Source organism: Rosa chinensis, chromosome 2 (genome assembly GCF_002994745.2).
Source record: "Rosa chinensis cultivar Old Blush chromosome 2, RchiOBHm-V2, whole genome shotgun sequence".
Classification (NCBI taxonomy): Eukaryota; Viridiplantae; Streptophyta; class Magnoliopsida; order Rosales; family Rosaceae; genus Rosa; species Rosa chinensis.
Window position 1 is genome coordinate 71,621,031 of NC_037089.1, and position 26,380 is coordinate 71,647,410.

General features: G+C 37.0%; 3 protein-coding genes across 5 annotated transcripts; 1 reads left to right on the forward strand and 2 right to left on the reverse strand.

The window, feature by feature from the left end:
- Positions 1 to 1,179: 1,179 nt before the first annotated feature.
- On the reverse strand, positions 1,180 to 3,746 carry LOC112189522 (putative F-box protein At3g16210). Of its 3 annotated transcripts, none has more exons than XM_024328864.2 (2): positions 2,367 to 3,746; positions 1,180 to 1,392 (listed from the first exon to the last, which is right to left on the reverse strand). In XM_024328864.2, the coding sequence occupies exon 1, from the start codon at positions 3,640 to 3,642 to the stop codon at positions 2,377 to 2,379; it is 1,266 nt and encodes a 421-aa protein (XP_024184632.1). In that variant the 5' UTR covers positions 3,643 to 3,746; the 3' UTR covers positions 1,180 to 1,392; positions 2,367 to 2,376. The 3 variants fall into 3 exon arrangements, 2 of the variants coding, with proteins under 2 accessions (XP_024184632.1, XP_024184631.1); XM_024328863.2 differs by having other exon boundaries at positions 1,180 to 1,407; XR_005807172.1 differs by having other exon boundaries at positions 1,183 to 1,407; positions 1,548 to 3,746.
- Positions 3,747 to 4,831: 1,085 nt separating this feature from the next.
- LOC112184924 (blue copper protein 1b) lies at positions 4,832 to 5,555 on the forward strand. Its single transcript, XM_024323149.1, has 2 exons — positions 4,832 to 4,994; positions 5,101 to 5,555. Exons 1-2 carry the CDS (start codon positions 4,832 to 4,834, stop codon positions 5,553 to 5,555), a joined length of 618 nt encoding a protein of 205 aa, XP_024178917.1.
- Positions 5,556 to 10,712: 5,157 nt separating this feature from the next.
- Positions 10,713 to 16,619, reverse strand: LOC112184925 (blue copper protein 1b). Its single transcript, XM_040513570.1, has 4 exons — positions 16,522 to 16,619; positions 15,884 to 16,081; positions 11,050 to 11,192; positions 10,713 to 10,942 (listed from the first exon to the last, which is right to left on the reverse strand). The coding sequence occupies exons 1-4, from the start codon at positions 16,617 to 16,619 to the stop codon at positions 10,713 to 10,715; spliced, it is 669 nt and encodes a 222-aa protein (XP_040369504.1).
- Positions 16,620 to 26,380: the final 9,761 nt, after the last annotated feature.

Consider the following 26,380-nt stretch of genomic DNA (forward strand, 5'->3'; position numbering starts at 1 on the left):
TCCGGATCAAGAGAGATGAGCCTGTACTGAGAGCCGGCCGGAAAGGTTTCTAAACAACCAGATCTCACTACTGCGCACCTACAGATCGGGAGAAACCGACCTCAAGCTACTGCAAGCTGTTGATCGATCAAGCACCAGGAAGAAGCAATCTCTGCCTCCTCGACCCACTACAATCTGCTTCCTCGATACCGGACGCCGAGACGCACCACACTGCCCAGCCGAAGCCGATCTAGTTTGCCTTCAAATCGGAGACGATTCAATCTTCAGGCACCACCAATCCCTTTGAAGCACGATGCCCAAAGTTCCCCAGCCACGACGAGACACCTCGCCGGTCTAAATGACCAAACGGCAACCGGAAGTTTTCCTCTGCTGCCGCCACACACTGCTCAAAACCCTAGGGTTCTGCTAGGAGATGCCGCCTCTTTTATGTTCTAGAAGTTTGTTAGTAGTTCACTTGTTTATTTCAAAAAACAGAGAGAAAAAAAGAATTAAAACATGAGGATTTATCTTTCTCGAATTTTTTTATTCTAAAAAAAAAATTAATATTACAATAGAAATGACAATTGTTACCTATACCTACAACATAAATAAGAAAAATGTCATAATGCAATTTAGAAAGAAATATTACGTAGCTATAGTTGTGAAGTATTATTATCGAATTTATATGTTAAATACAATTTGAATGCTTTTATGAGCTTGGGAATATACACTTTTAGTTCGAAACTCGCTTTCCTAAGAATCTCTCCTTGGTAAACAATTCTCGGACATCATTTGATGTGTCAAGAACTCGAGGTGCATTCTTAAAATCAATCATATAATGTAGATTCAGCAGTACAACATTCTTAGAATCTATCATGCAATGTGTCAACGTGGATATATGTATTTGTTTTTATTTCAATTATGTTATATATGGAAATTAAAATTTAAAATCTATGATTTGTTTGCAGCAACATTTTTTGCCAATGAGGGGTGAAAGTTCAGAATCATGTAGAACTAGGTGGCTTCACCAAGTTAAATTTTGGGTTTTAATAGTCACGCATATAGAATCCATATCATGTTCACTTTTATCTTTTTATATTATTAACAGAGAAGAATTAATACTGAATTATTATCCGCTGATAAGATAAAAAGGACAGAGGTGAAAAATTTTGGGTTCTAAACTTCTAATAGTCATATACATAATAACTTTTAAAGGGTTAATAGAGATGAGAGAAATGTAGTCGCAATATTCATAAACACTGGGATGGGATACATAAGTCTTCACCACAAAACCAAAATAGTAAAATAGAGAACTGCATGACCATGTATTCCAACCGAATTAGGCGCATACTTCTCTCCGCTTCATCTTCCTGACTCCGCATATCTACTAGGTTCCTTGGGTTCTTCATCTTTCTGTATTACCAAAGTCTGGCAATGAAAAGGCATGAAATAGTCACTACCAAGCAAGCCACTAATTCTAAATGAAAGATTACTTTGAATTAGGTATCTGTTCACTCCTCAAGCTAATACCAGTAGATTGAAAAGGAAAAGCAAATCTCACGACTCACATGATGTCTTCATCGAAACAAAATGGAGGAAAGAATACGCAACTTGTGTTTGTTACAGGACAAACTGCTGCAATGGAAGCATTACAGGCAGATGGAGCGTGTCTAATACAAGGATTCCAAACAAAAGGCAATAAGCTGTTTCTCACATAAACAAACTAAAAGTGATTGGACCTGAACGATCAAAGAACCATGTGGTGAACGCACGTTTTGAAGTACTAGTACTAGTAATCTCAACCATGTGGAAAAAGCATACAGAAAAGTAATATTGCTTCAGAAAACGCAGTAGCGAACTTCTAAAGTCGAAATCCCTCCATTCAAGAACAATCTTCACCGACAGAGAAAATTCATCCAGTCCTTCTAGTGGCTAATGGCTACTATTGTTTATATAAGTGTCAAAGAAGATAATGAAGAAGCTTACACCAAGATGGAATTTGAAAGAAATTGTTAGTTCACAACTTCACATAATGGCGAGGCAAAAGCATGTTTTGACAATGCATGAGTAAGGGTAGTAATCACTTTATAGCAGAAGTTAGATCCAGTAAGGGACAGTCATACTGCTATAGTGACATTGAATCGCCACAGTCCTAATATTCTAATATTTGTTCTTCCTTTGTAGCCAGTACCAGCAGCTTTTGAACCAGGATACAAAGGGCGCAACTGACAGTAATTAATTACCTCACGCACAATAACAAAAGAGAAAAGCCAAAGCTGAATATCATTATAGCAGTAGAAGCTTACAATGTCCAGGTACACAATCTACCATTAGCTCTAAACACAAAATGCATACAAGTTGATCATATAAGGAAGTAAAAAACTCACAATGCTGTTGTCAGATTTCTCCAAGATTGCCAGTTACCGGTGAAACAAAAGTTTCTCTGTAAATGACGGATTCAAACCTGTAACTCCCTTCGGGCTTAATAACATTCCTAAATGCCTTATCCTTTGGTTTATATAATGACAAGTAGCCTCCTTGTTGTACTGTGTACGCCAAAACATCGCCATTCTCTAGAATCCACAGAGGCTTCACCTTGCAGATTTCATCATATATCTGAGGTACAGTAAAAATAGTCAGATACAGCACTTCAGTCCAAGATTCCTTGACCCCGTATTCCTTCATCATCACTATCCTCACAGCCCCTGTTTCACTATGTACACAGAGACGATTCCCGGAAATCAAAATTCCACCAATGTTATTCCAAGGAATCGGCATCACCTCCTGAAATTTCTCCTCAGCTAAACTAAAAGGTCTAATTTCCTTGCTTTCCGACTTCCACCACTCCTCAAACCACAGCCAATGCAGCTTTCCATTTACAAACGCCCCCTGCCCTCTCATGCAAACATTCTTCGGGCCGGGATAGGTCTTCCATGTACCTTTTCTCAGCGAAAACACCTGAATCAGCGGTTTCAGCGGACCATTCCCATCAGTTTCACAATGTGACCCCTTCACTACCTTGTAATCATCATTGATTTCATCATAACCAAATCCATAATACCTTGGATAACAAAAAACACTAGGTTTCGGCAACACATTGTACTCTCCAGTACAAGGGTTCCATAAAGCATACTCGCCGCGATTAAATTGAATGCATATAATCCCATTGCAAGTTCCCACATTCACTATTTCATAACCATGATCAAGACTCACCGGAAAATCAAGCTCCCTGGTTGCAACACGGTCCTCTCTGAATCTTTTGGCCAGCTCAGCATCCTTCAAACCCTTCAAATCCACCAAGCCCATGGAGCTGGGAGGCTTCATGGAGAACAGTAGCCGGAGATCGCTGTCGTTGACGCCTCTTTCGGCGTCGTATTTCCTCTGCTTCTTGAGGAAATGAGGGTCGGAGATTAGGGAACGCCACGCCGTGCAGACGCACCTGAATCGGATTAGGGTTTTGACGGGGAGTCTTGCGAGTATTTCGACGAGGACGTCTTCGTGGTCAGTGAGAACCGCGGCACAGCCGTCCGGCATGTCGGTAGCGGTTGAAGAACGCCGGGAAGAGAGTGAGAGGTGTCTCTTTTTTCTGATCATCCATAGGAATTTGAGCGCTGGCTTCGAAATTGGTTTCAATTGGGGTCTGAGATTGGTTCTCTTCGTCATTTTGGGGTGCAATTGGAATTGGAATCGGAGGACCTAAAACCCTAGAAATCCCTCTCTCTAAAGTAACCAGCCCTCTAAACTCTCTCTCATCTTGGTACACGTGTTTTTAACCTCCCCACGACTATATATTACTTCATAACTAGGAAATTACAATTTACCATCCTAATATTACAGTTTGCTCTCCATATATTTCAAAAGTTTACAATTTCCCCTCCCAAAAGTTGTGAAGGGTTTGGTCTCCTGCCAGTCTACATCCACTAATGGATGCATCTCTATGTACTAAACATAATGTAAATGAGATGAGAGTGGATGAGATCATTTTAGTTCCGCAAATTTATTACAGAGTTAAGTGCAGAGTAGATATTTTCTAATTTTTGCACGAATAACCGGCAATCCTCTAAATCTGACCGAGGCATCTCAAGTTTCTAAATTGGCTTGATGCTCGGTTTTGACATATTTAGTGATAAATGACCATATATGGTTGGATTTGCATGATATATTGTTGGACATGAGCCGGATCAATTAATCGACATAAGCAATATATCGACGTTAAAAATGGTGAAATTATGTTGTTGATAAAAATACAAAATCACTGGGTGAAATAGAATTTTACTTTATCTATTTTATTGAAATAGAATTTTTACCCAGTGACTTTGGCTTCATGGTGAAAATACAAAATCACTGGGTGATGTCTAAGTGGTTCTTATTTCACCACCCCCAAAGTCAAAATTAGAATAGATAAAGTGAAATAGGAAAAAATAAAATAAAAGGGTGAAATAGAATTTTAGGAACTCAAACTAAATGTACAACCCATTAAACATCATTTAAGCTAACAACCATGGAAAAATTCGGGTCACACTTATCATATCAATTATATTGAAATCATTATCTAAAGTTAGAAGATTAAATTTTACTCAACTGTACTTGACTATTTAAGGTTGAAACAGAGATCTAGATATATAAAAGTAACAAATATAACAATATGACCCTTCTATGGTTATTGTAGCTGATAATATACGAGGCATATCACTCGCATCGCCATCTGTCACATCTAATGACAATATTTGTTAAAAAAAACTGAATCAGTTAGGAAGGTTGGCCCCTAATTGCCCTATAAGAGAATCAAAATTTTCAAGTTCTCATCAAAGGCGGCAAGTACTTTTTTTTTGCAGCAAACCAATTGTAATCAATGGCCTATTTCCAGCTCTTCACCATCCTTGCCATATTAGCAATTTTTTCCCCATCAATTTCGGCCAAAAATTATGTTGTTGGGGACGAACAAGGCTGGACCGTTGAAATTGACTATGAAGCTTGGGCTAAGGGAAAGCAATTTTATGTTGGTGACAATCTTAGTAAGTAAAAATTTTGTGTGCTCTCCTCTTTTACCAAGTAAAATTTTGTAATCTGTAAAATTATATAAGATTAATTTGTAATAATTTACTTTTATTACATGTGCAGTTTTCAAGTATCTACCAGGAGTTCACAATGTGGTTGAAGTGAAGGAAAAAGAGTTTAAGGAATGTGCAGCTCCGTCTAGCACCAAGCCATTAACAACTGGAGAGGATTTGATCAAGCTTGCAACCCCAGGAAAGAAATGGTTCATTTGTAGTGTTGGTAAGCATTGTGAATTGGGGAACCAGAAGGTTGCTGTAACTGTTTTGTCATCACCTTCCTCTTCTCCTAGCTCAATCCCAAGCAGCTCAAGTCCAAATGCTGCCCCAAGTCCGAGTACCTCAAGCCCAACTTCCCCAGGCCCAGATGCCTCAAGCCAGAGTGAACGAAGCCCAACTATCTCAAGCCCGAGTGGACCAAGCCCAAGTACCTCAAGCCCGAGTACCTCTGCGGCAACTGTCGGAAAGATATATGGGTGGCTGGTAGTTGTTGGTGGCATTGTAGGGTTTCACATGATTTAAATTTGCATTAGCTTCCCATTGTTAGTATTGGGAATGAATAAATTGGGATTATTATGATTTACATATAGATGTTATGGTTTATACATAGATACGGATGTAACGTGTGAACGTGTAATAAAGATATATTTAATTTGTACATTTTATTTTATTTTTTGTAATTTTCGGATGTTACTTTTAAAGCTTGTACATTTCTACATTTCCGTAGGTCAATCTTTAGAGAAAAAGAAAGGGTCTTTTAATAAATTGATTTTGACAGTATGTCATTTATTCTATCCAAATTAGCTCAGAAGTTTGAAACATGACAAACCAAACAAAAAATTGGCATATGCAGACGCAGACATGCAGTTCATATAAATACTTGAAATATCAAACTTTATTCCAGATCTCACACTTTGTAACAGGAAGAAGAATTAATCAAATACTCAGAAACAGTTTGAAAAGAATATTGACAGTGTATTCATCTAGTCCAATCCTAGATGTGTTGAAACTCAATATACTAAATGCAGACAACGTACTGCACTCTCACTCTATTCAAGGAAACCATAAGGTATGGCTTATAAAGCCTTACAAAGAAAACTGAAAAGCAAACAGCACTCTAGAAACATGGAGCATGAAACAAGGAAAAGCAAACAGCACATGGAATGAAAAAGTTCAAACCCCCGCACTACCCTATTTAAGGGATTATTGACATAAAGCAATAACACAAAACATATTTTAATAACCTTGACAGCTCCAACAAATCCTCCCTTAAACTGATGTTCATTGCATCGCATCAGTTTATACCTGGCACCAGACACATTCCAAGCAAGTCTCGAAGTTTTTCGAACACCTCTAGCTTCAGTGGTTTAGTCATAGCATCTGCAATTTGATCTTGTGTGTTGCAATAAACCAGCTCCACAGTTCCATCCTTGGTAAGCTGTCGAAGAAAGTGAAAACGTACATCAATGTGTTTACTTCTCCCATGCATTACTGGGTTCTTCGAAAGCTTTATGGTTGAGCTATTGTCACAATACACTGTAGTACACCCTCTTTGTGCATGACCAAGCCTTTCAAAAATTCTGCGCATCCACACTCCTTGACAAGCACAGTAAGCAGCAGCAATGAACTCTGCTTCGGTGGTGGATAAAGTAACCACAGGTTGCTTTTTGGAAGACCATGAGACTGCTCCATCACTAAACATGAAAATATACCCTGATGTACTTTTTCGATCATCCACATCACCTGCATAATCACTATCAGTGAATGCCTCAAGTTTCTCTTCACCATTCCTTCTATATAGAACTCCCAAATTGATAGTGCCTTTAAGATACCTGAGCACCCTCTTAGCAGCTTGCATATGTAACTCAGTTGGACTTGACATAAACCTACTAATTAAGCTTACCACATACATGAGGTCAGGCCTAGTTGCGGTCAAGTACATGAGACTCCCCACTATTTGCTTGTACATGGTGGCATCTACCTTCACACCCCCTTCATCCTTCATTAATTTGATCCCAGGAACAATTGGATTCCTCACTGAGTTGGCTTTCTCCATTCCGAACCTTTCCAAAATCTCACTTGCATATTTCTTTTGGCAGATATAAATACCAGCTTCATTTTGAACAACTTCAACACCAAGAAAATAACGCATCATTCCAAGATCAGACATATCAAATTCGTCCTTCATCGACTTCTTGAATTCCTCAAACATATATTCATCATTGCCAGTAAATATAAGATCATCAACATATAAACTAACAATGAGAATTTTACCTCCTTCACTCGACTTCACAAATAGAGTGTGCTCATGAGGACATCTTTCAAACCCTTCTTTGATGAAATATGCTTCAATACGACTGTACCATGCACGTGGAGCCTGCTTGAGTCCGTACAGGGCTTTATTTAGCTTGTATACCTTTAATTCATCTCCTTCCTTCACATAGCCTTGCGGTTGATCAATGAATACTGCCTCAGTAAGCTCCCCATGTAAAAACGCACTCTTGACATCTAGTTGATATACCTTCCAACCTTTTTGAGCAGCAAGAGCAATTACCATTCTAATGGTGTCCCATCTAGCCACTGGTGCAAAAACTTCAGTGTAGTCAATCCCATATTGTTGTGCATACCCTTTTGCCACAAGTCTGGCCTTACATTTTTCAACTTCACCATTTTCATTCAACTTAGTCTTAAAGATCCACTTCACCCCAATTGTTTTTGCTCCAGCCGGCAAGATTGTTAACTCCCAAGTATGATTCCTTTCAATTGCCTCAATCTCTTGATCCATTGCAGCCTTCCACTTAGCACTCTTGAAAGCTTCTTCAAATGTGGTTGGATCAGTGACAGAAGTAAACATGACAATGTTGTTTGTTTCTTCCTCTTCAGATAAACCTTCTCCGCTCACATAATCTTGCATCCATATAGGTTGCAATCTTGTCCTCCCTTCTTCTAGAATTTCTTCTTCTTCTGCATCATCATTATTCACATTTTCTTCTTCACTTTGAGCAGACTCATTTTCTTCTTCTTCACCATCACTCCAATCTAACACATCAAGCCTCTCCTCTTCAGCAGTCCTTCCCCAATCCCAACTTTCATCCTCTTCGAAAACCACATCTCTACTTACCACAATACGTTCAGATATAGGATCATAAAGCCTGTAAGCTTTTGATTCTTTGCTCACACCCAACAACACACACTTGTAGCTCTTATCATCCAGCTTCTTTCTCTTAGCCTCTGGAATGTGAACATGTGCAATGCAACCAAAAACCCTGAAATAGTGAACAGCTGGTTTGATCCCACTCCATGCCTCTTCAGGGGTCATATCCTTCACTGCCAAAGTAGGGCTCCTGTTGAGAATGTGGATTGACCAATTTACTGCTTCGGGCCAGAATACTTTTGGAACTTGTTTCTCCGACAACATGCTCCGAACCATATTCATAATGGTTCGATTTTTCCTCTCGGCTACCCCGTTTTGTTGAGGGGTGTAGGCTGCAGTCAATTGCCTACTAATGCCATGTGTGCTACAGAAAGTGTTAAACTCTTGAGAGGTGAACTCTCCTCCTCTATCAGTTCGTAGACATTGAATATAATCTCCTGTTTCCTTCTCAACGAGGCACTTAAAACTCTTGAATGTTGTAAAAGCTTGGGACTTCTCATACAAGAAATACACCCAGGTTTTTCGACTATAATCATCTATAAAACTGATTAGGTACCTTTTTCTGCTATTTGACAATGGCTTGATAGGTCCGCATATATCTGAGTGTATGAGCTGAAGTCTGTGTGAGGCTCTCCACATGCTCTTCTTTGGAATTGATTCCCTGTGCTGCTTCCCTACCATACAATCTTTGCATAACTTGGATGACATCTTGAAGTCTGGTAAACCCTTCACCATCTTTCTGTATTGAAGACTTCTTAGCCCTTTGAAGCTTAGATGGCCATATCGACAATGCCACAAGTGAGTGTTGTCTTCAGACACTGTTTGGAAGCAAGCTGAGGCTTGAGGCAACATGTTTGCACGTATTACGAACATCCTGTTAGCTGACATCTTAGTTTGCATGATCAAACCTTTTCTTGGATGATAAATCTGGCACATTCCATTCCGAATTAGAATTGTAACTCCCTTTTCTTGCAATTGTCCAATGCTAAGCAAGTTATTCTTCAGCTCCGGGATGTAGTACACATCTGTGAATACTTGTGTGACTCCATTGGCTTGTAGTCTCACATTACCCTTCCCCATGACTGCCATTTTGGAATTGTTGCCTAGTTTTACAGACTGTCGAAATTGCTCATTTAGATCAGTGAACCATTGCTTGTTGCCACTCATGTGGTTGCTGCAGCCGGAATCGAGAAACCAAACCTCCTCCATCTTAGAATTGTTGAGCTCAACGTATGCCATAAGTAACATCTCCTCATTCTCATCGTGCTCTGCATAGTTTGCACCTTTCTCCCATTCAGGGAACTCATGCTGAAAATGCCCTAATTTGTGACATTTGTAACATTCAACCAATGCCTTATCAAACTGTTGTCTGCCCCTTCCTCTTCCTCTTCCTCTAAAGCCTCCTCTTCCTCTTCCTCTTCCTCTTCCACCAGTTCTGTCTTCATATGTGACATTCAATGCTTGTTCCTCTCCTCCATGGCTTCGCATTCTCTGCTCGTGTACAAGAAGGCTGCTCTGCAGTTCATTGATGGTCATTGTAGTCAGATTATTGGATTCTTCAATGGAGCACACCATATAATCAAACTTGGCAGTCATCGATCTCAGGATCTTCTCAACAATAACCAGCTCTATCATATTTTCACCGTGAGCCTTCATCTTATTTGCAATTGTGAGGGTACGAGCAAAGTATTCATCGACTATTTCTCCATCTTTCATTTGAAGCACCTCGAACTCCCTTCGAAGTGCTTGCAATTGAGCACGTTTCACCTTTGTAGAGCCCTGGTACTTCTGCCTCATTGAATCCCATATGTGCTTTGCTGTTTCTTTGTTGAGAATTGTCTCCATAATTGTTCTGTCAATGGCTTGAAATAAATAATTTTTCACCTTCAAGTCTTTCAGCTTTGCATCTTCAATTTGCTTGCGTTGGCCCTCTGTAAGTTCAGCTCCTTCTGCTGCAGCAGGTATCCCATTCTCCACTAAACTCCAGTACTCTTTCGATCTCAGAAAGTTCTCCATGAGCATAGACCAGTGGTCATAATGCCCATCAAATCTTGGTATGGCAGGTTGCACAAAGTTGCTCTCAGCTGCCATGTTTCACTCACTCTCTATCTCTAAGAAAACTGCGGTTTCTTAGCTTTGAAACTCTCAGGCCCAGTAAAGGGCTCTGATACCAAATTTGTTGAAACTCAATATACTAAATGCAGACAACGTACTGCACTCTCACTCTATTCAAGGAAACCATAAGGTATGGCTTATAAAGCCTTACAAAGAAAACTGAAAAGCAAACAGCACTCTAGAAACATGGAGCATGAAACAAGGAAAAACAAACAGCACATGGAATGAAAAAGTTCAAACCCCCGCACTACCCTATTTAAGGGATTATTGACATAAAGCAATAACACAAAACATATTTTAATAACCTTGACAGCTCCAACAAGATGAATATCCCAAGAATGCCAAAAACAACGATCATCCACCCTAATCTTGCTCCATTAACAGAACTGGTAGAGGTAGTAGGGCTTGGGCTAGGACCTAGGAGCAAAGGAAGCTGGCATCACAGTTATGAACAGCTTCTGGGGTCCAACTTGACGGTGCTTAGAAACACCACAAATGTACCATTTTCTTCCTGTGGTTGCTAGGTTTATCACATCCTTTCCACTTGTTAATACCACAGTGCCTGCAGGAGCTGCACATTCTTGGAACCCAGTTCCATTCACTTTGAGAACATTGTGAACTCCTTCTGGGTAGTTAAAAACTGCATATACATAACGGCTCAAAGATTAAAAGAAAGAAGAAATTATATATATCAATCAAAAGTTATTACGACAAGAATTTGTAGAGCTTAGTACGTAATTTACATACCGTGGTTGTCACCGATAACGAAGAGCTTTCCCTGAGCCCAGGCTCGGTAATCAACATTAATGGTCCAACCTTTGTCATCGCCAACGATAAAATCTGTGGCCAAAATTGAAGGGGCAACAATTGCTAGAATGGCAAGGACAAAGCTGGGAAGAGGCCATTTTAAAAAGTTTTGATCAGTTGGGCTAAACGGCTAATTAGCTTCTCGATCTCTTTCTTTCTGTGAATTTGGTTTGTTTTGAGCTCGATCAGTGGTTATGGTTGTGAAAAATGAGTTCAATGCTTTACATTTTATAAGGGTTGTGGTTCGACTTAAGTCTAGAATTCACAGGGTGTGGTACTGCCAGGCAGGGCCGGCTCTGAACATGCAGGTGCATTGAGTGCGACCGAACATGCATGGCCCCAAATTGAGAGGCCCCCAACGTTTTTCTTTAAGGATTTATGTTTGCATGATTGAATATAAAAGACTTCGATTTAGGCATGAAACACTAACATTGATATGGAAATAGAGCCCCAGATTTTATATTTTTATATCTATTTATATAAATAATAACTTAAAATAAAAAATAGGGCCCCAAACACTAAATCCTTATCCTCTGCTCTTTGCATTCACACACTCTCTCTCTCTCTCTGTGACAATGTGCAGTTGGTCACGGTGACACCGACCATGGGTTGTTCGCTCCTGTACTTACCAAGACTTCCAACAATTATCTTCGATCAAGAACGTACTGAATAAATACAAATTAAATGCATGCATGCAATATTATAATTAGCTAGTTAGTTTGGTACGTACCTAACGCCATGGCTAGGGCCCTCAATTCTCATCGACCCTTCTCTATTCCCATCAATCTCTTCTATCCTTTTTCATTCTCTAATTACTCTAAAAAACCCCACTTCAAGTCTTCATTCTTCAATTAGTGATTTAGAGGCAAAATGAAGCTCATCAGTAATCCCTACACCCTTGTCATGACTCAGGTATGATTAATTGATTTGTATCCACATATAAATTAATGTTTCTTTAGTATAGTTCTCCTAATGGTTTGATTTGTTTTTCAAATTGCAAAAGCCTAGCAATTTTCTGGAAATTGAGAAATGTAAATCAAGGATTGAAGAGATCAAGGAGTGAGGAAACTCAAGAGTCGATCTCATGCTATACTTTGAGTCTTTGTTCTTCAAAGAATCAGGTTTCTCATAACACATTGATTTGCTTGGATTGTTTGGTGATGCTGTGTTTGAGACGGCTCGATCGTCTCAAACACAGCATTTTAATAAATCAAGGATTAGAGGGCCACATTTTAAACTTTCGCACAGGGCCTCCGAAAAGTTTGAGACAGTTCTGCCAATTAATAAGTTGACGTGCAAGCCATAACCTTCATACAAGCCTCAAAACTCCGTGTCCATCACATAACTCACCCTAGACTAATAGCAAACTCTTTGATCCAAGCACATTTGTATCTAGAGTGTAGGACAGCAGGGCAAGAATTACTCCAGCGAGAGGTAGACTGAAAACTAGAGCAAGAATTGCTCGTTATACTAATAACATTTATGTTTTTTGTGCTCTTTGTAGTTCAGGGGTGAAAGATTTGAACTACCTCTTCCACTCTTGTCATTTTACTTTGAATTTTTGGTGGCTGGCTGGAAGCCTATCCTCCCCTAGTAATTTCCAAAATTTATCTGACAGTTCCTCTCATTGTTCAGGAAGGGTAACCAGAATTACCATATCAAAAATTGTTTGATACTCTATCGACAAATTTGAGAGGCTAGGAACAAACTCATCTTTAGACAAGTTCCTCCTTCGCATCCATCCCTTAATTAAGGTCATTCAATCCATTTCCAAGAGACTTGAGAATATTTCCTTCTGCCATGACCCTTTAATCCAAGAACATTTGTATCTCCTTTAAAATTGGATCATTTTTATTTTTGTTGTAAATATTATTATCTATGTGGCTGTCCACATAAATACTAATTAGTTATATACTCTGATGTAAACTCTAGCTCTATATAAAGGAGGCTAATGAGACTGAATCAGAACACTTCTACTTCCTCAGCACGCTTGCTCTTAATTTTTTTTTTCACTCTATGATGATTTAAGAGTTTTTGGTGCAATTTTGTTGCTCTTGACCATAACTCATAATCTACGAGTCAAAATTTGTAGATTATATGATGGCACGGCTATTACAATTTCGTCAATTACCTTAATTTTTTTTGTTTCTTCTATTCTGATTCCTTTGTATCCCTGCATCCATAATTCATGGTTTCTACGGTTTTCGATCGTTTTTCAAGTATGCTGATCATACATGCAACTTGAATGATATATATATATATATATGTGTGTGTGTGTGTGTGTGTGTGTGTGTTGTAAATATTATTATTTATGTGGATGTCCATGTAAATATTCATTAGTTATGTACTTTGATGTATAAATGAGGCTAATGAGACTAAACGATAACACTTCTACTTTCTCCCAAGTATTCTTTCTCTATTTTCTCCCTACTTTATAACATGTTATCAGCATGTTTTGCTCTTCTTCTTTTTCCTTAAAAACTCGATGATGATCTAAGACGTCTTGGTGCAATGTTTGTTGCTTTTGACCATGATTCATGATCTATGAGTTTGATTTTCATAATTATAGCAGTTGATTTTATTTAACCTGTATATGTTTTCCTTATATATCTTCATTATGGGACGGCTAGCAACTAACTTGCCTATCAAAATTATTTGTTTCGATTGGCTTTAGCAAGCAAATAAAAGGGGCGTTTATATATTATCAGTGAGGATATAATCAGCAGGTTTGAAAAAAAATGATCATAGTAGGTTATGGAGAATTCTTGGGTACCTTGGTGTTTGCCATACCCTCATTTTGTTAAATATTTTGGACCATTGGATTAGTAATATATCTAATGGTTCAAAATATTTAACAAATTGGTAACTTGTTTAGCCCTTAGCCTTTCTAATTTTTTTGGTAACACAAACTACTAATTGAATTGAAAACAATAAAGATAGGGAAAACAATAAAGCCAATTAATGTTTGATTATCAATTGACAATTGACAATTATGATTTTTCCTTTTTCAAAAAAAATTAAAAGAATTAACCTTATATCCTAGGTTCACCGAATTACTTTTAGTTAAATAGTCTATATAATGGGCTAAATACTAGTTACTACCCTGTGGTTTATGTCTAAAATCAATTCACTGTCTGGACTTCTAATTTCATCAAAAACACCCCTATACTTTCAATTTTGATCTAATAAGTTCAATTCGTTAATATTTTGTTATGGGTTCAACTTATAGTTGGATTATTTGATGAAAAACTTTTTATTTGATAGATTTCTAATAGTGAGACCCACTTTTAAATTGACTATGCATGCCACCTCAACACCACATCATAAAACATAGGCCATGTATGAGCCACGTCAACAAGTTAAATGACTTAATTATCGAAAGACTAACGGATTGGACCTATTAGATCAAAATTGAAATTGCAGGGGTGTTTTTGATGAAATTAGAAGTCTAAGGACTGAATTGATTTTGGACCTAAACTACAGGGTAGTAACCAGTATTTAGCCCTTAATTTTATTATTAGTGCATTAATGCTTGATTAATGTTTGTTATTAATGGACAATTACACAATTGAAAATTACGTTTTTTCCTTATTAAAAACAAAAACCTTCTAACCTAAGTTCGCAAAATTAGTATTAGTTAAGTAATCTTTATTACCAATTAATTATATCATTAGTAGTTTCTTTAACCAAATATAATTCTTTTTACATGCATTTTACGACAATGACAACAATTAGTGTAAAAATAAATAATATGTGTTTTAAATGTAGTCAAATGAGAACCTACTTTAGGACTTATTTACTCAAATGAGAATCTACTTTACTCGAATGAGAACCTATTACAATTACCACTTTTAGGACTTAATTACTCAAATGAGAACCTACTTTTCTCTAACAAAGACCTTATTTACTTTAATGTGGATTTTTTTTTTCTAATTACCACATGTGTCCTCAAAGTGGTAAATATTATATAAAATAGAATATGTATGAATCTTTATGTTTTTATCATTAGTGAAATTATTACTACAATGACTACACATTTTATCACAACCCACAACACTTGATGTAAAAACGGTAACTTTTGTTCTATTTGTAGTAATTACTCCACCTAAACTAATGTACTAATTTATAGACAATTTAACAAGTATGACAACAAATTTGCTGTCAGAGTGGTAAATCTTTATGTTTTTATCATTAATGAAATTATTACTACAATGACTACACATTTTACCACAATCACAACAATTGATGTAAAAGCGATAACTTTTGTCCTATTTATAGTAATTACTCAACCTAAACTACTGTACTAATTTATGGACAATATAACAAGTATGACACCAAATTTGTTGTCAAAGTGGTAAATCTTTATATTTTTATCATTAATAGAATAATTACTCAATGACTACATATATTACCATAACTCGCAACTATTGGTGTCAAAGCGGTAACTTTTGTTCTGATTGTAGTAATCCACCACTACTTCTCCGCTGTAATTCTCTCCATCCTTAGCTTCTTTTTGGTTCAACTCAGTGAAATCTAATCAAATAAGCCCCAAAATCCCCCAATCGGTATTCTCAAACCCTAGAATTTGCAATCACGGCTACAACATGATCCAAACAGTGCCTCCTTCACCCTCTTCGCTCCCACCGGCACCTCCCTCTTCGCACTCGTCATGATCCAAACGGCGTCGTATTACATCGACACCCTCCGCGTCCGCGTCGTCCATCTCCGACCTTCGATCTGTCTCATCCGGCTCTATACCGCACAGATCTCTAACCGAACGGCCTGCTCTGATCGTTCTCCTGCTAGAGCCGAGTTTCCAGTGACCACAAGGTCTTGGAGTTTACGAATGGCAATTTCGACTCCGAGGGTGATGAAATTTCCGAGTAATTGCCGCTGCTGATGGAAGCGCAAGCAGTTGGCAAGGTGAAGAAATGTGGAGCGTTGGATGAGATGACCATTGTCTGCTTTGTGCCTGAAAACGGGGATGGACTAGGTCAGCTCAGCCTTCAGCATTTGGTTTGAGCTTTGGCTTAAACGCTGCGTTCCATTCTTGGTACATTTTTGACTGTTCTTCCTTGAAAGTTCAATTGGTTCAGTAACTTCTGGAAAATTAAGTTGGGTATATTGAGTATTATTGTTGTGTGATCTACTCTGCTTATTGATTGCCCCTTATTACCTGGATTATCAACTCAGTCTGGTTAGGTGATGGTATTTGGTGTTATAAGGTTGATATGTTGTGCTTTGGTGCTCTGGTGAATTCTTTTCATATGTTGATTGGAGATATTCAATTGTCCTGGGTCGCAGCCTTTCCTTTCTTGATTTGCTTTTTGCATTTCTTCAATCTTCTTTTGTAAAATTACCATTGCAACCAATTATGTACAATTACCATTGAAACCAATTCTGTACAATTACCAAGTCTCCTCTTGCTTTCCTTCAAGACTTTTCTTCCAATTCACTTCTGTACAATTACCAGTCAAAATACCAAGAGATTCCTTTGTTTTGCAGTTCATTATCAGCTTTTCTTTTGCTTCTGTACAATTACCATTTAAAACAACAAGATCAATCTTTTGCCTTCTGCACTTTTCTATACTCTTCTGGGCTGTGGCTGTGGGCACTTCACTCGAGATGGGACTGCTGTAGTTACTTTGCTGACCTTGGATATCTCAGCTCGGTGGTTGTTCTACTCTCATGGTTATGCTATTGAATATGGGCAGCAAAGTGTTTCATAGAGATATTATGACTGGTATTGAGTTGCTGGATGGGATTTTCAATGCAAAGTTTGGTGATTTTAGATTGGCAAAGCTCATGGATCATGATAAGACCTGTATTCTATTGATATAAATTGAGGGATGTGCTTGCTGCCAAGGAGCAAATGAAGGCTTGTGTTGTTTTTCTTGGTCACTTCGATTTGGGATTCATGTGTTCCAACCATTATGCTTGGTACCCCAAGCATATGGTTGAGGGGGGATGTTAAGGGTAGTATAGTAATATGGTTTATCCTCCTATAGTATATAAAAAATGCAAATTGTAATCAACCATTCCAGTCAAAATGTAGTACTTTTTTAACTCTCTGCGTTTCTCTTTCTTCCTCCTCCTTTCTTCTTCTTTCTTCTTCTTCCATGTTGAAATTCTAGCAGTAATTACTTCAAAAACTATACCATTTACAAGATTACCAACCATTTTACAATTCCTACAACATTTGTGTTCTGAAAATGGTAAAATAAAAATTAGACCAAAAGATATGTAACAACTCAGTACTGTAAGGAGCTTCTCCACTTGATAATCAAGGTTCTAAATTTGATAAAAGTTGTCCAAATATGATATTTACATATTTGACCACTTAATTACAATAACCGCAATAACTGTTGTCATAAGTCGTAATTGTAGTTCAACTATGTGTAATTTATTATTTTGACAATACTTGTTACATGAACTTTTAACAATATTACATATCAAGAAAGAGTGTGTTGTTAATATGATAAATTTTATTTTTTAAAATGACACATGTCGATATTTAATTGGGTAACCTGTTGACCAGTTCACTAGGTTTCCACTATATTAATTTACTAAAAGTATAAAAAAAATAAAAAATAAGGGTATGACAAACACCAAGGTATCCAAGACGACCCGTAAGTTATTGTTTCACATACAATTGCTAGCTATTCATTTGTGCTAGCTAGGACTGGCTTCTGTTCTTATTCGTAATCTATTTGATTATATTCACTTCATGTTTTACATGCTAATGCATTTGTTGCCTTCTCATGATCTATATATATATATATATTTATATATACATCATCGCAAATTGCGATGTTCCTTATTGATCTGATCATGATAGATTTATTTGACGATATGATAGCCAATTTTGGTGCACAAACAGTTTAGCTGTGGGTGTAGTATCACGATGAACTGGTGATTCACCAAGTCCTGCTTTCAATTATTTTAAGATCAAGACCAGAAGATCTTGATTCCTATTATACCATGAACTGGGAATATTGGAGCCCAATTCACTGAGAGACAGTGTAATGCTCATATGAGAGCCGAGCGATAGCTTAATGCACCATGTAGAGTGTCACTTACTTTCCATAATACGGTATTTTTCAATTTCTTTTTTACACAATTGATGCAAGAGCATCTCAATTGATTTTTATCATTTTTCAGTATTATTACTGGGTAGTATAACTGCTATATGTACCATTTTCATATTGGCTTTTGTTATATAGATCTGATTATGTATCTTTGTTTCATATTTTTGTTTTGTACGTGTTCATAACACCCCTTATGTTTGATAATGATTTCTGGAATTTTCAGTAGATTTACACATCTTGACCTTATTGCCTATTCAAGGACAGATCAATATTAGTGTGGGCATATATTACACTTTTTGTCAACAAAAGCTATATCCATGTACCTATTTGATACTGTCGTATGCATATAACTTGTTTGCCTTTACAGTTTTTGTGGGCTATTTGATGTCTGATACTGTATATATTGATTACTATGAATATATGCAGCTGATATGTGGATGATCACCTTGTTTTCATGGGCTTTCTGCCTTCAAATTTAATATCAGATTAATTGTTCATGTGCTGACGTGAATCTGTGTATATAGAGCATGTCACAGATGTTGAGTATGAAGGGACAATTGGCCTATGAATTTTCGATGTTTAAGCCACTTACAAATTCGTTTTGAGATTAGGTTTCCTCTTATCATAAGCCCTAGAAGCTCACGCATGTCTAAGCATAATTGATTTTCGCAGTTTATTTTAATCTCAAGTCTGTGACTGTACATGCACCTTCTATGATCATATCATATGTATAATGTATTGATTGCCGCGAGAATACTGTTATTTCTCTATCTGTGCCGTTTTGTTTCCATTACATATTGGTTATCTTCTCTCCTCTACACACACACACACTTATGCCGGTGAAATTTTTTTTTGGATCTGCACCGTAACAAATGTTTATCTCGAGTATAAAACTCTAACTTTAGGCTTATCTCTGTTGATGCCAATTTTCTCGACTGTTTTCCACTAAGTATAAACTTTGGGGAATCTAGGTATGTATTTATCTTGTTTGACCATGTGGATTACTTAGTTTATTTATTATTTCTTTTAATTTAATAAATTGAAATGGTGAACTCATACATATTTCTAGATATTTCTAACTGTGAATTTTTTGTCGTAATCACAAGAGATCGAAACAAAAGTTTCTTATTCCAGTTACATGAGGACCTGAAGTTCCTCGAGAGTTACATAATCACAGCTGTGACCTAATTTTTTTTCCAGAGCTTATACAATTATTGAAGGCCAGAAGTTCCTTAGGATTATACAATGATTAAAATTTCCTGTTGCTTGGTCCTTGATCATATGGGGGGCTGAAGTTCCTCAAGGGTTATGAAATGTAAATTAGAAAATTGTGACATGAAGCTCTTCAGAATCTATGCAATTAACGAGGGCCAGAAGATCCTTGTACCTATACATTTGAGTATATGAACTCACATATTTTTGATCCCCAATCATTATAAGAGGGCTGGAAGTTCCTCAAATTTTTTTTTTCGATATTGGGGTTTCCTCCTCTGTACGATAATGTGAATTTGAAGGTCAATATTGGACACTTGGCCAAAGCGAGAAGCTATACATTTAGCTTGAGGTTCTACATATGATACCCTCGTACAGTTAGAGGAGGGAGAAATATTTTTTGAAGTTAACCAGACCAGAAATTCTGTGTATTCTCTTCATTAATGGAACTAGAAGTATCCATTATTATTTATTTATTTGCTCACATTCTATTAATTTCTTTTCTTTTATTAAAGTAATTTTCTTCTTTTTTTATACGGATCAGCAGTTTGATATCTCGAACCTCCAAATTTCGAGTGTACATTTTTTGAACCAGAAGTTCAAAGTACCACATAGTAGAACCCGAAGTTCTAATAGTAAAAAATCGAACTCGAACGTTTAAGTACAAAATAAAAATTAGTTAAAAAGTGAAATCAAAACTTCACTTTAATTACCTCGAGCCTGAAGTTTTGAGATCAAATTTATTTGAACTTGAAGTTGAACATACGAAATCTTAGAACCTGCAGTTCTAATAGTAAAAAATTCTAACCAGAAGTTTAGAGTGAATTTTCGTATGTTAATTGATACGTTTTTTTCTCTTATGCTTACCGAAAACTTTCTTATTGTTATCTTATAAGTGTACAAGAAGTTCACTCCACTTTAGAACTTGGAATTCTAATTGTGCAGACTCGAGCCATAAGTCTGGAGTGAATGTATTGACAATTTATCATAAATTTTTAATCTGGGTCAACCTCAAACTTGAAGCTTTAAGTGGATTATTTTGACATCAATTTAAAAGTATGCAGATATTTAACTGTTAGTTATCTACTTAACTAACGAGTACAATGAGTATATCTTTTGAATCCAGGTACGTCATTTTTCTAATCAATATTATTTTTTCCCTTCATCATAAGTTTTGAGAAAGTGATCCACTAAACCCAAATTTGTGATCGTGAATCCTGTAATTAAAAGAGATCGGAACCTACCATTTCTATGAAGTTTAAACTTGACATTTCGAATATATCATTTTGGCCAGAAGTTCAAAATGCATTTGATGTTAATCTACATCAAACAACAATACAATAATTGAATGTCATGTTTAAACTGTATAACACGGACAAGAAGCTTCGTGTATATCCTATGAGATCCACTGTTCAGTTCTTACAAATTTGATTCATGTCATCTTCAAACTTATGTTTTGAGTGATTTTCAGGTAATGCAATTTTATCCATAGTGTCCAGAAAACATTATTAAGACTTATGCTTATGAGGCTAATATAACAACATTTCAAATCTTACATATCTGATTGATGGCTCCAAAAGGGCACATATTATTGTCTCTTTGCATCTTGTGCCTCCAATATTACTAGAGATGTATAATCTCTCCGTCTCATGGATCTCATTGTATAGCAAGAAAGCCGATTGACGTGGCTACACCATGAAATGCCACCAGAAGTGGATCATGGCAAAAGAGAAATCATGTGTCAATGCAGATACTGCCCTAACAATCACACATGTGAGGAAATTAAAAATTGGGCATGTTTCGCCTATGGTACACTATATGGTGGATGTTTATCAAGCCATTTTCAAAATGGCGCACTAGTCAAATTAAATTGCATTGACTAATAAGAATGTTGAGATTATCATATATCCCTGATGTCTTTTGCTTACAATAAGCAAATTGAAAGCATTATTGTGTTATTTCACAAATTTATTGTAACCTCTTGAGTTTCCATTGAAACTAAATGTTTCCTAATTTGATTATCTTATAACGTCATGTTCCTCAAGAAGTTGTTACAAAAGGAAAAAAAAATCAAAATCAAAATCTCAAGTTTTTAGATCTCCAATTATATGAGGGCCTAAAGTCCCTCCTCTTTATGACTACATATTTATATGTGACACAGAACTTGAGGTTCTCCGCATGATAAAGTTACTTGTTCTTATGGATTGTAGTCTTTAACTTCGAAATTTTGAGTATGTCATTCTGGCTAGCAGTTCAAAATGAATTTGGTCCATTCCAATTGTCACTATTTCACAATTGATTTTTACTCAAGCTAAGATAACACTCATATCACGAGTTGCAGATCTTGATCTATGGCTCCAAATGAGCTACTTCATGTTACCAAATTTGAAATATTGACGCACTAAGTACCTTCAATATGGTTGGAGAAGATTTTTTTGCTACCTCATATATACTGTGTCAAATTTATACAATAAATTTAGGCATAAAATGGCATGACCCAGAAGTTCATTGAACCAAATACACAATTTTGGCTTGACCGGTTATGTTATCTTTGTTGGTCATGTTGCATGGAATCACTTACAAATTTTGATGACTGCTAACCTTACTCACAAGCAAATTGTTTATTTACCACATATTTGCAAGTTGTCACTTTAATGAGACAATCGTCCTGCTATAAGGGGGAGAAATATTATTCCTGAAGAACAGTATGAATTGGTGTGAGACTTTTCCACCATGTCTCATCTTGAGCTTTGTCCCTAAAGTGTCACACGATGTAAAAAAATGTCATTAACATCGATTCCTCAAATTCCGATTTGTATGAATATAAAAGACATTTTTTATTGTTGACTGATGTCTATATTTTGATTTCAAAATTTTTAAAAGCACGGAAAGACTTAATTTTGTACACGCGGAAAAAAAATTTTCGCACTTTACTTCACTCATTCTCTCTCGCCCTTCCCTGAAATCCTATCACTCTCCTCCTTACCATCCTCCTCCTCCTCTCTCTCTCTCTTTGTGTCTCATCTCGGAGGTGTAGCCTGGCGTTGACTGGTCGGAGGAAGGCGAAGAAGATGGTGGCTACGGTGAGTCCACTCCGGTGGTTGGAGATCGTGATGGAGGAGAGAGTCCTCCAGATCCACTTTCTCTCTCCTCCACGAATCTGAGTTCTTGTTTCCTTTCTGTTCAGCGCCCAACCTCCTCCTCCATCTCCGAACTGCACCGAACCGTCCTCTTCTTCCTTATCCACCTCCGACCACAACCCGACCCTTCTTCGCATCTGACCAGCACCCGGCAAAGAATGAAGAGAGAGAGAGAGAGAGGTCGGGTGTGAGGGGTTAGGGCTCAAAGATGGTGGATGTTCCAGAGTTCAAGGCCCCCGTTTCAGGGACGAATTAGAGCAACTCCGAAAGAAGTGAGTTTAGGGTTTTCGAGGCAATTTGAATCTTTTCAGTTTATGGATTTGGTTCTGTGTCTTTAAAGTATTTGTGAGTGAGTTTCTTAAGTTTCTTCACTTTTGTGTGATTCCTTCTTTAATTTATTGAACGGATTGGATTATTGGCATAATACTCATATGAAGATATAGATCCACTAGTTTTGTTTTGATTGGGGATGGAATAGAAAATTGAACTATCGCCAAAAATGGTACTCAGAAAAGTACTGCTGTTGGTGTTTGATGGAAATCCCAATGTGTTAGAGAATATCTTATCATTTCTACTTCAGTGTCGCTCCCTAGAACTTCAATTTTTTAGCTTTACATAATTTGAATTTGCAGGAAAGTTCAGGACTTGGAAGTTGTTGATGTAATTCCAGATGAGTTATAGAGTTTGACTTCCCTCACCAATCTGTATGCTTTCTCTGAACTCGTGTACTTGAGTTGGACTCAATTTAGTTACCCAAATTGTGATATTTCTCCCATGTATTATAGGAATTTAGAAAGGAATTGCCTGACAGGACCTCTCTCTGCAGCCATTGCAAATCTAACTGGCTTGCAATACTTGTATGCACATCTAAGAGCATCTCCAACGGTGGTGTCAAAATCCACTGTGGAGCTCCAACGAATACAAAAAACAATTCTCAGCCTCTTCAACCCATTCTTCAAATCCACCGTGGAATACAGTTCTGGCTTCATCCTATCAAATTTGACAGACTCAAGCGTTCTGTCTTTTCTTTTTTTAATTGTTTTTCTCTCCTTCTCTCTCCTTCTCTCTTCTCTCTCTTTCTTCATACCCGATGCCCAGACCAAATCAAAACTTCTAGTCTTGGTTCAAATTTCACAGATAAAACAGGAAAGCAAGAAATGGGTTTTTTGGGTTTTTCAGTAGAAGTCTCTTTGTGATCGATTTGATGAAGAAGATGAAAGGGGTTGTTGTTATGGAGCCTACTTCGTATGCTCTGTATTAGGATCAAGGGCCAGATTTTAGCATCAGAGTCTTATGCAAGACTATGAGAAGCCGCATAAGGTATATACCGTTTATGGGTTTTCAAAATCTTCTCTGGGTTTTGGTTAGATCTGTGTATGTAATTGGTTTTTTACCTGGGTTTTCCTTGATTTGGATGTTATGTGATTGTTTTTGCTATTGAGCACTTTGAGTTTATGTAGCTGGATTTGAGTTGAAGAATGAGTAATCGGTTTTGAATAGAGATGATGAAGGAGGAGAAGGGAAGGACGACAAAGGGGAGAAACAGGAGGAAGATTGAGACTTGAATAGGAGCAGAAAAAGGAGGAGGAGGAGAAGAGAAACAGAAGAAGAAGAAGTGTGATCAATAAAATATACATTTATTTTAACTAATGGGTTGGAGTGTAAATATAATAAAATTGTCAAATACCACATCATCTGTCAAATTTAAATTTGACCCAAAATTTTTAACATCTTTGTTGGAAATGGTCTAAACCGTTTTATTTGAATGCTTTCAATGGATTTATTTTGGTGTTCATGCTCATTTATTTGATTTTAATGTCCAGTACTATTGGAATCAACGATTTATTAGGCGAGATACCAAAAGAACTTGCACAACTTACTGAACTGAGATTATTGTAAGTTTTCTCATTTGGGAGCCTCAGACCACTGATTAGGGGGACATTGTTTGAATGTGTGATTCAAAACAAGAGAACTTAGCTTTATATGACAGTTTGATAAGGTGGACTCTTATTTAAAGCAAAAATCTTGATGTATATGACTGCTTTCTTTATATATATCTTCTTTATTTCAAATATTAAGATGTGTTTCTAATATTGTCCCATTTAGTAGTCTCCCTATTCAATGTTGTCTCTGCATTGCTTGATTCAAACATGACTTATTGTCATATACCTGCACTTACTCTTGATTATCTGCACCAAAGAGTAATATCAATTGGAAATTACTTGTCACTTTTGTAGGGCTTTTGGGAGAAACAACTTTTCGGGTTCTCTGCCATCTGAGCTAGGGAATTTATTCAAATTACAACAGCTGTAAGTTTGATATGTTGTTCATTTCTTTTTCAGAGCTTTGGCATGAGGGTATCAGGTGTTTTGAAATGATCCTACATACAAAAAAATTTCTAACCTCAGTTTTGTTGGTTATATGCGAATGGATAGTAAATTGTGGGTATATGCAGATGTATAGGTACAAAATCTATTCCTCATTTATTGTGGGTGCGGATTAGGATTACTTGGTAGACTATTTGATAACATATACGATGTATGATGATGCAGTTTTTGTGTTATAAGCAAGATTGAATATTCCTCATTGAACTAGTGTATAATTAGGGTTTTAAAACTTGGATTTGAATTTGAATGTTTCTGATGCCTTGAATAGCTTTTATTCTAGGTATGAACTGATTATACTAGTTAAGCTCATTGTATTTGATAGATATATATGGTGTTGTAGCTTTATGTTGTTGTGTGGGTAAGAATTGAAGTTTCTACCTCTACTTAAACTATTAATTGAAATAGGTCTGATGTCTTAGTTGCTTTGGTATTGTGAGGACGGAATCAATTTCACATTCATTTTGCTCTTTCCCTGTGTACTTTATATTTTAGCTATAGATCAATGATACTGTTAAGCTATGAAGCATAGATACGGCAAAATGGCTTCGTATCCCATATCGATCAGGGATACGGGTACGATACGCGCGGATACACGGATCCGGATTTGTGTACGGCCTAGATACGTGCGTATCCTAATCAGATACGTATATATGTAAATTAACTGGATACGCGGGGCTAATCTTGACTTTTTACCATTAAAAAAAAATAAAAACATAAAACACCATATCACAGATCGAGACCTACCCTCACTCTCAGCGCTGCTGCGATCATTTGGTCCTTCACTCGCTCCTCTTCTCCTCTTCTTCGCAAGTTGCAGCTAAGATTAATCAGGCTTCTCCTCTTCTTTGATCCGCTTGGAGCTTGGAGCTGCAGTTAGACTGCTTTCGGTACGTTCTCTGTTCTCTTCTTCTTAGTTCTTAGTTGCTTCTTACCCATATGAACTTGATTGCTTCTCTGAATGGTAGAAGTTCTTCGATTCGTTTGGGTGTGATGCTTTCAATCATTGTATAAGGATATGGGTTTGATGGGTGTGATGCTTTCAATTGTTTGGGTGTGATGCTTCCAATCGTTGTATAAGGATATGTTTTTTTTTTTTTTCGACTAGAAGGGTCTGATGGTGTTATAGATTTTTTTTTCTTCTAATTATATATATATATATATTTAATTGAATTATCCTTCGCGTACCCGGATCCAATTACATTTAAGATTTGCCGTATTTACGGATCCGACCGTACCGTATCCAGATACTCGTACCCGTATCGGTGCTTCTTAGATGTTAAGTCACTGCCCTCTACTTTAACTACTTTTTGTGATTTGAATTTGCAATTTAAGTGGATATCTGTGAAACCAGTTCTCAACTCATTGGCACATGTATGTTTTTGCTAGGTTCATTCGTAGCTACACCAAGGACTGGAAATTCAAGTTACAAGTATTTTTATCTTAT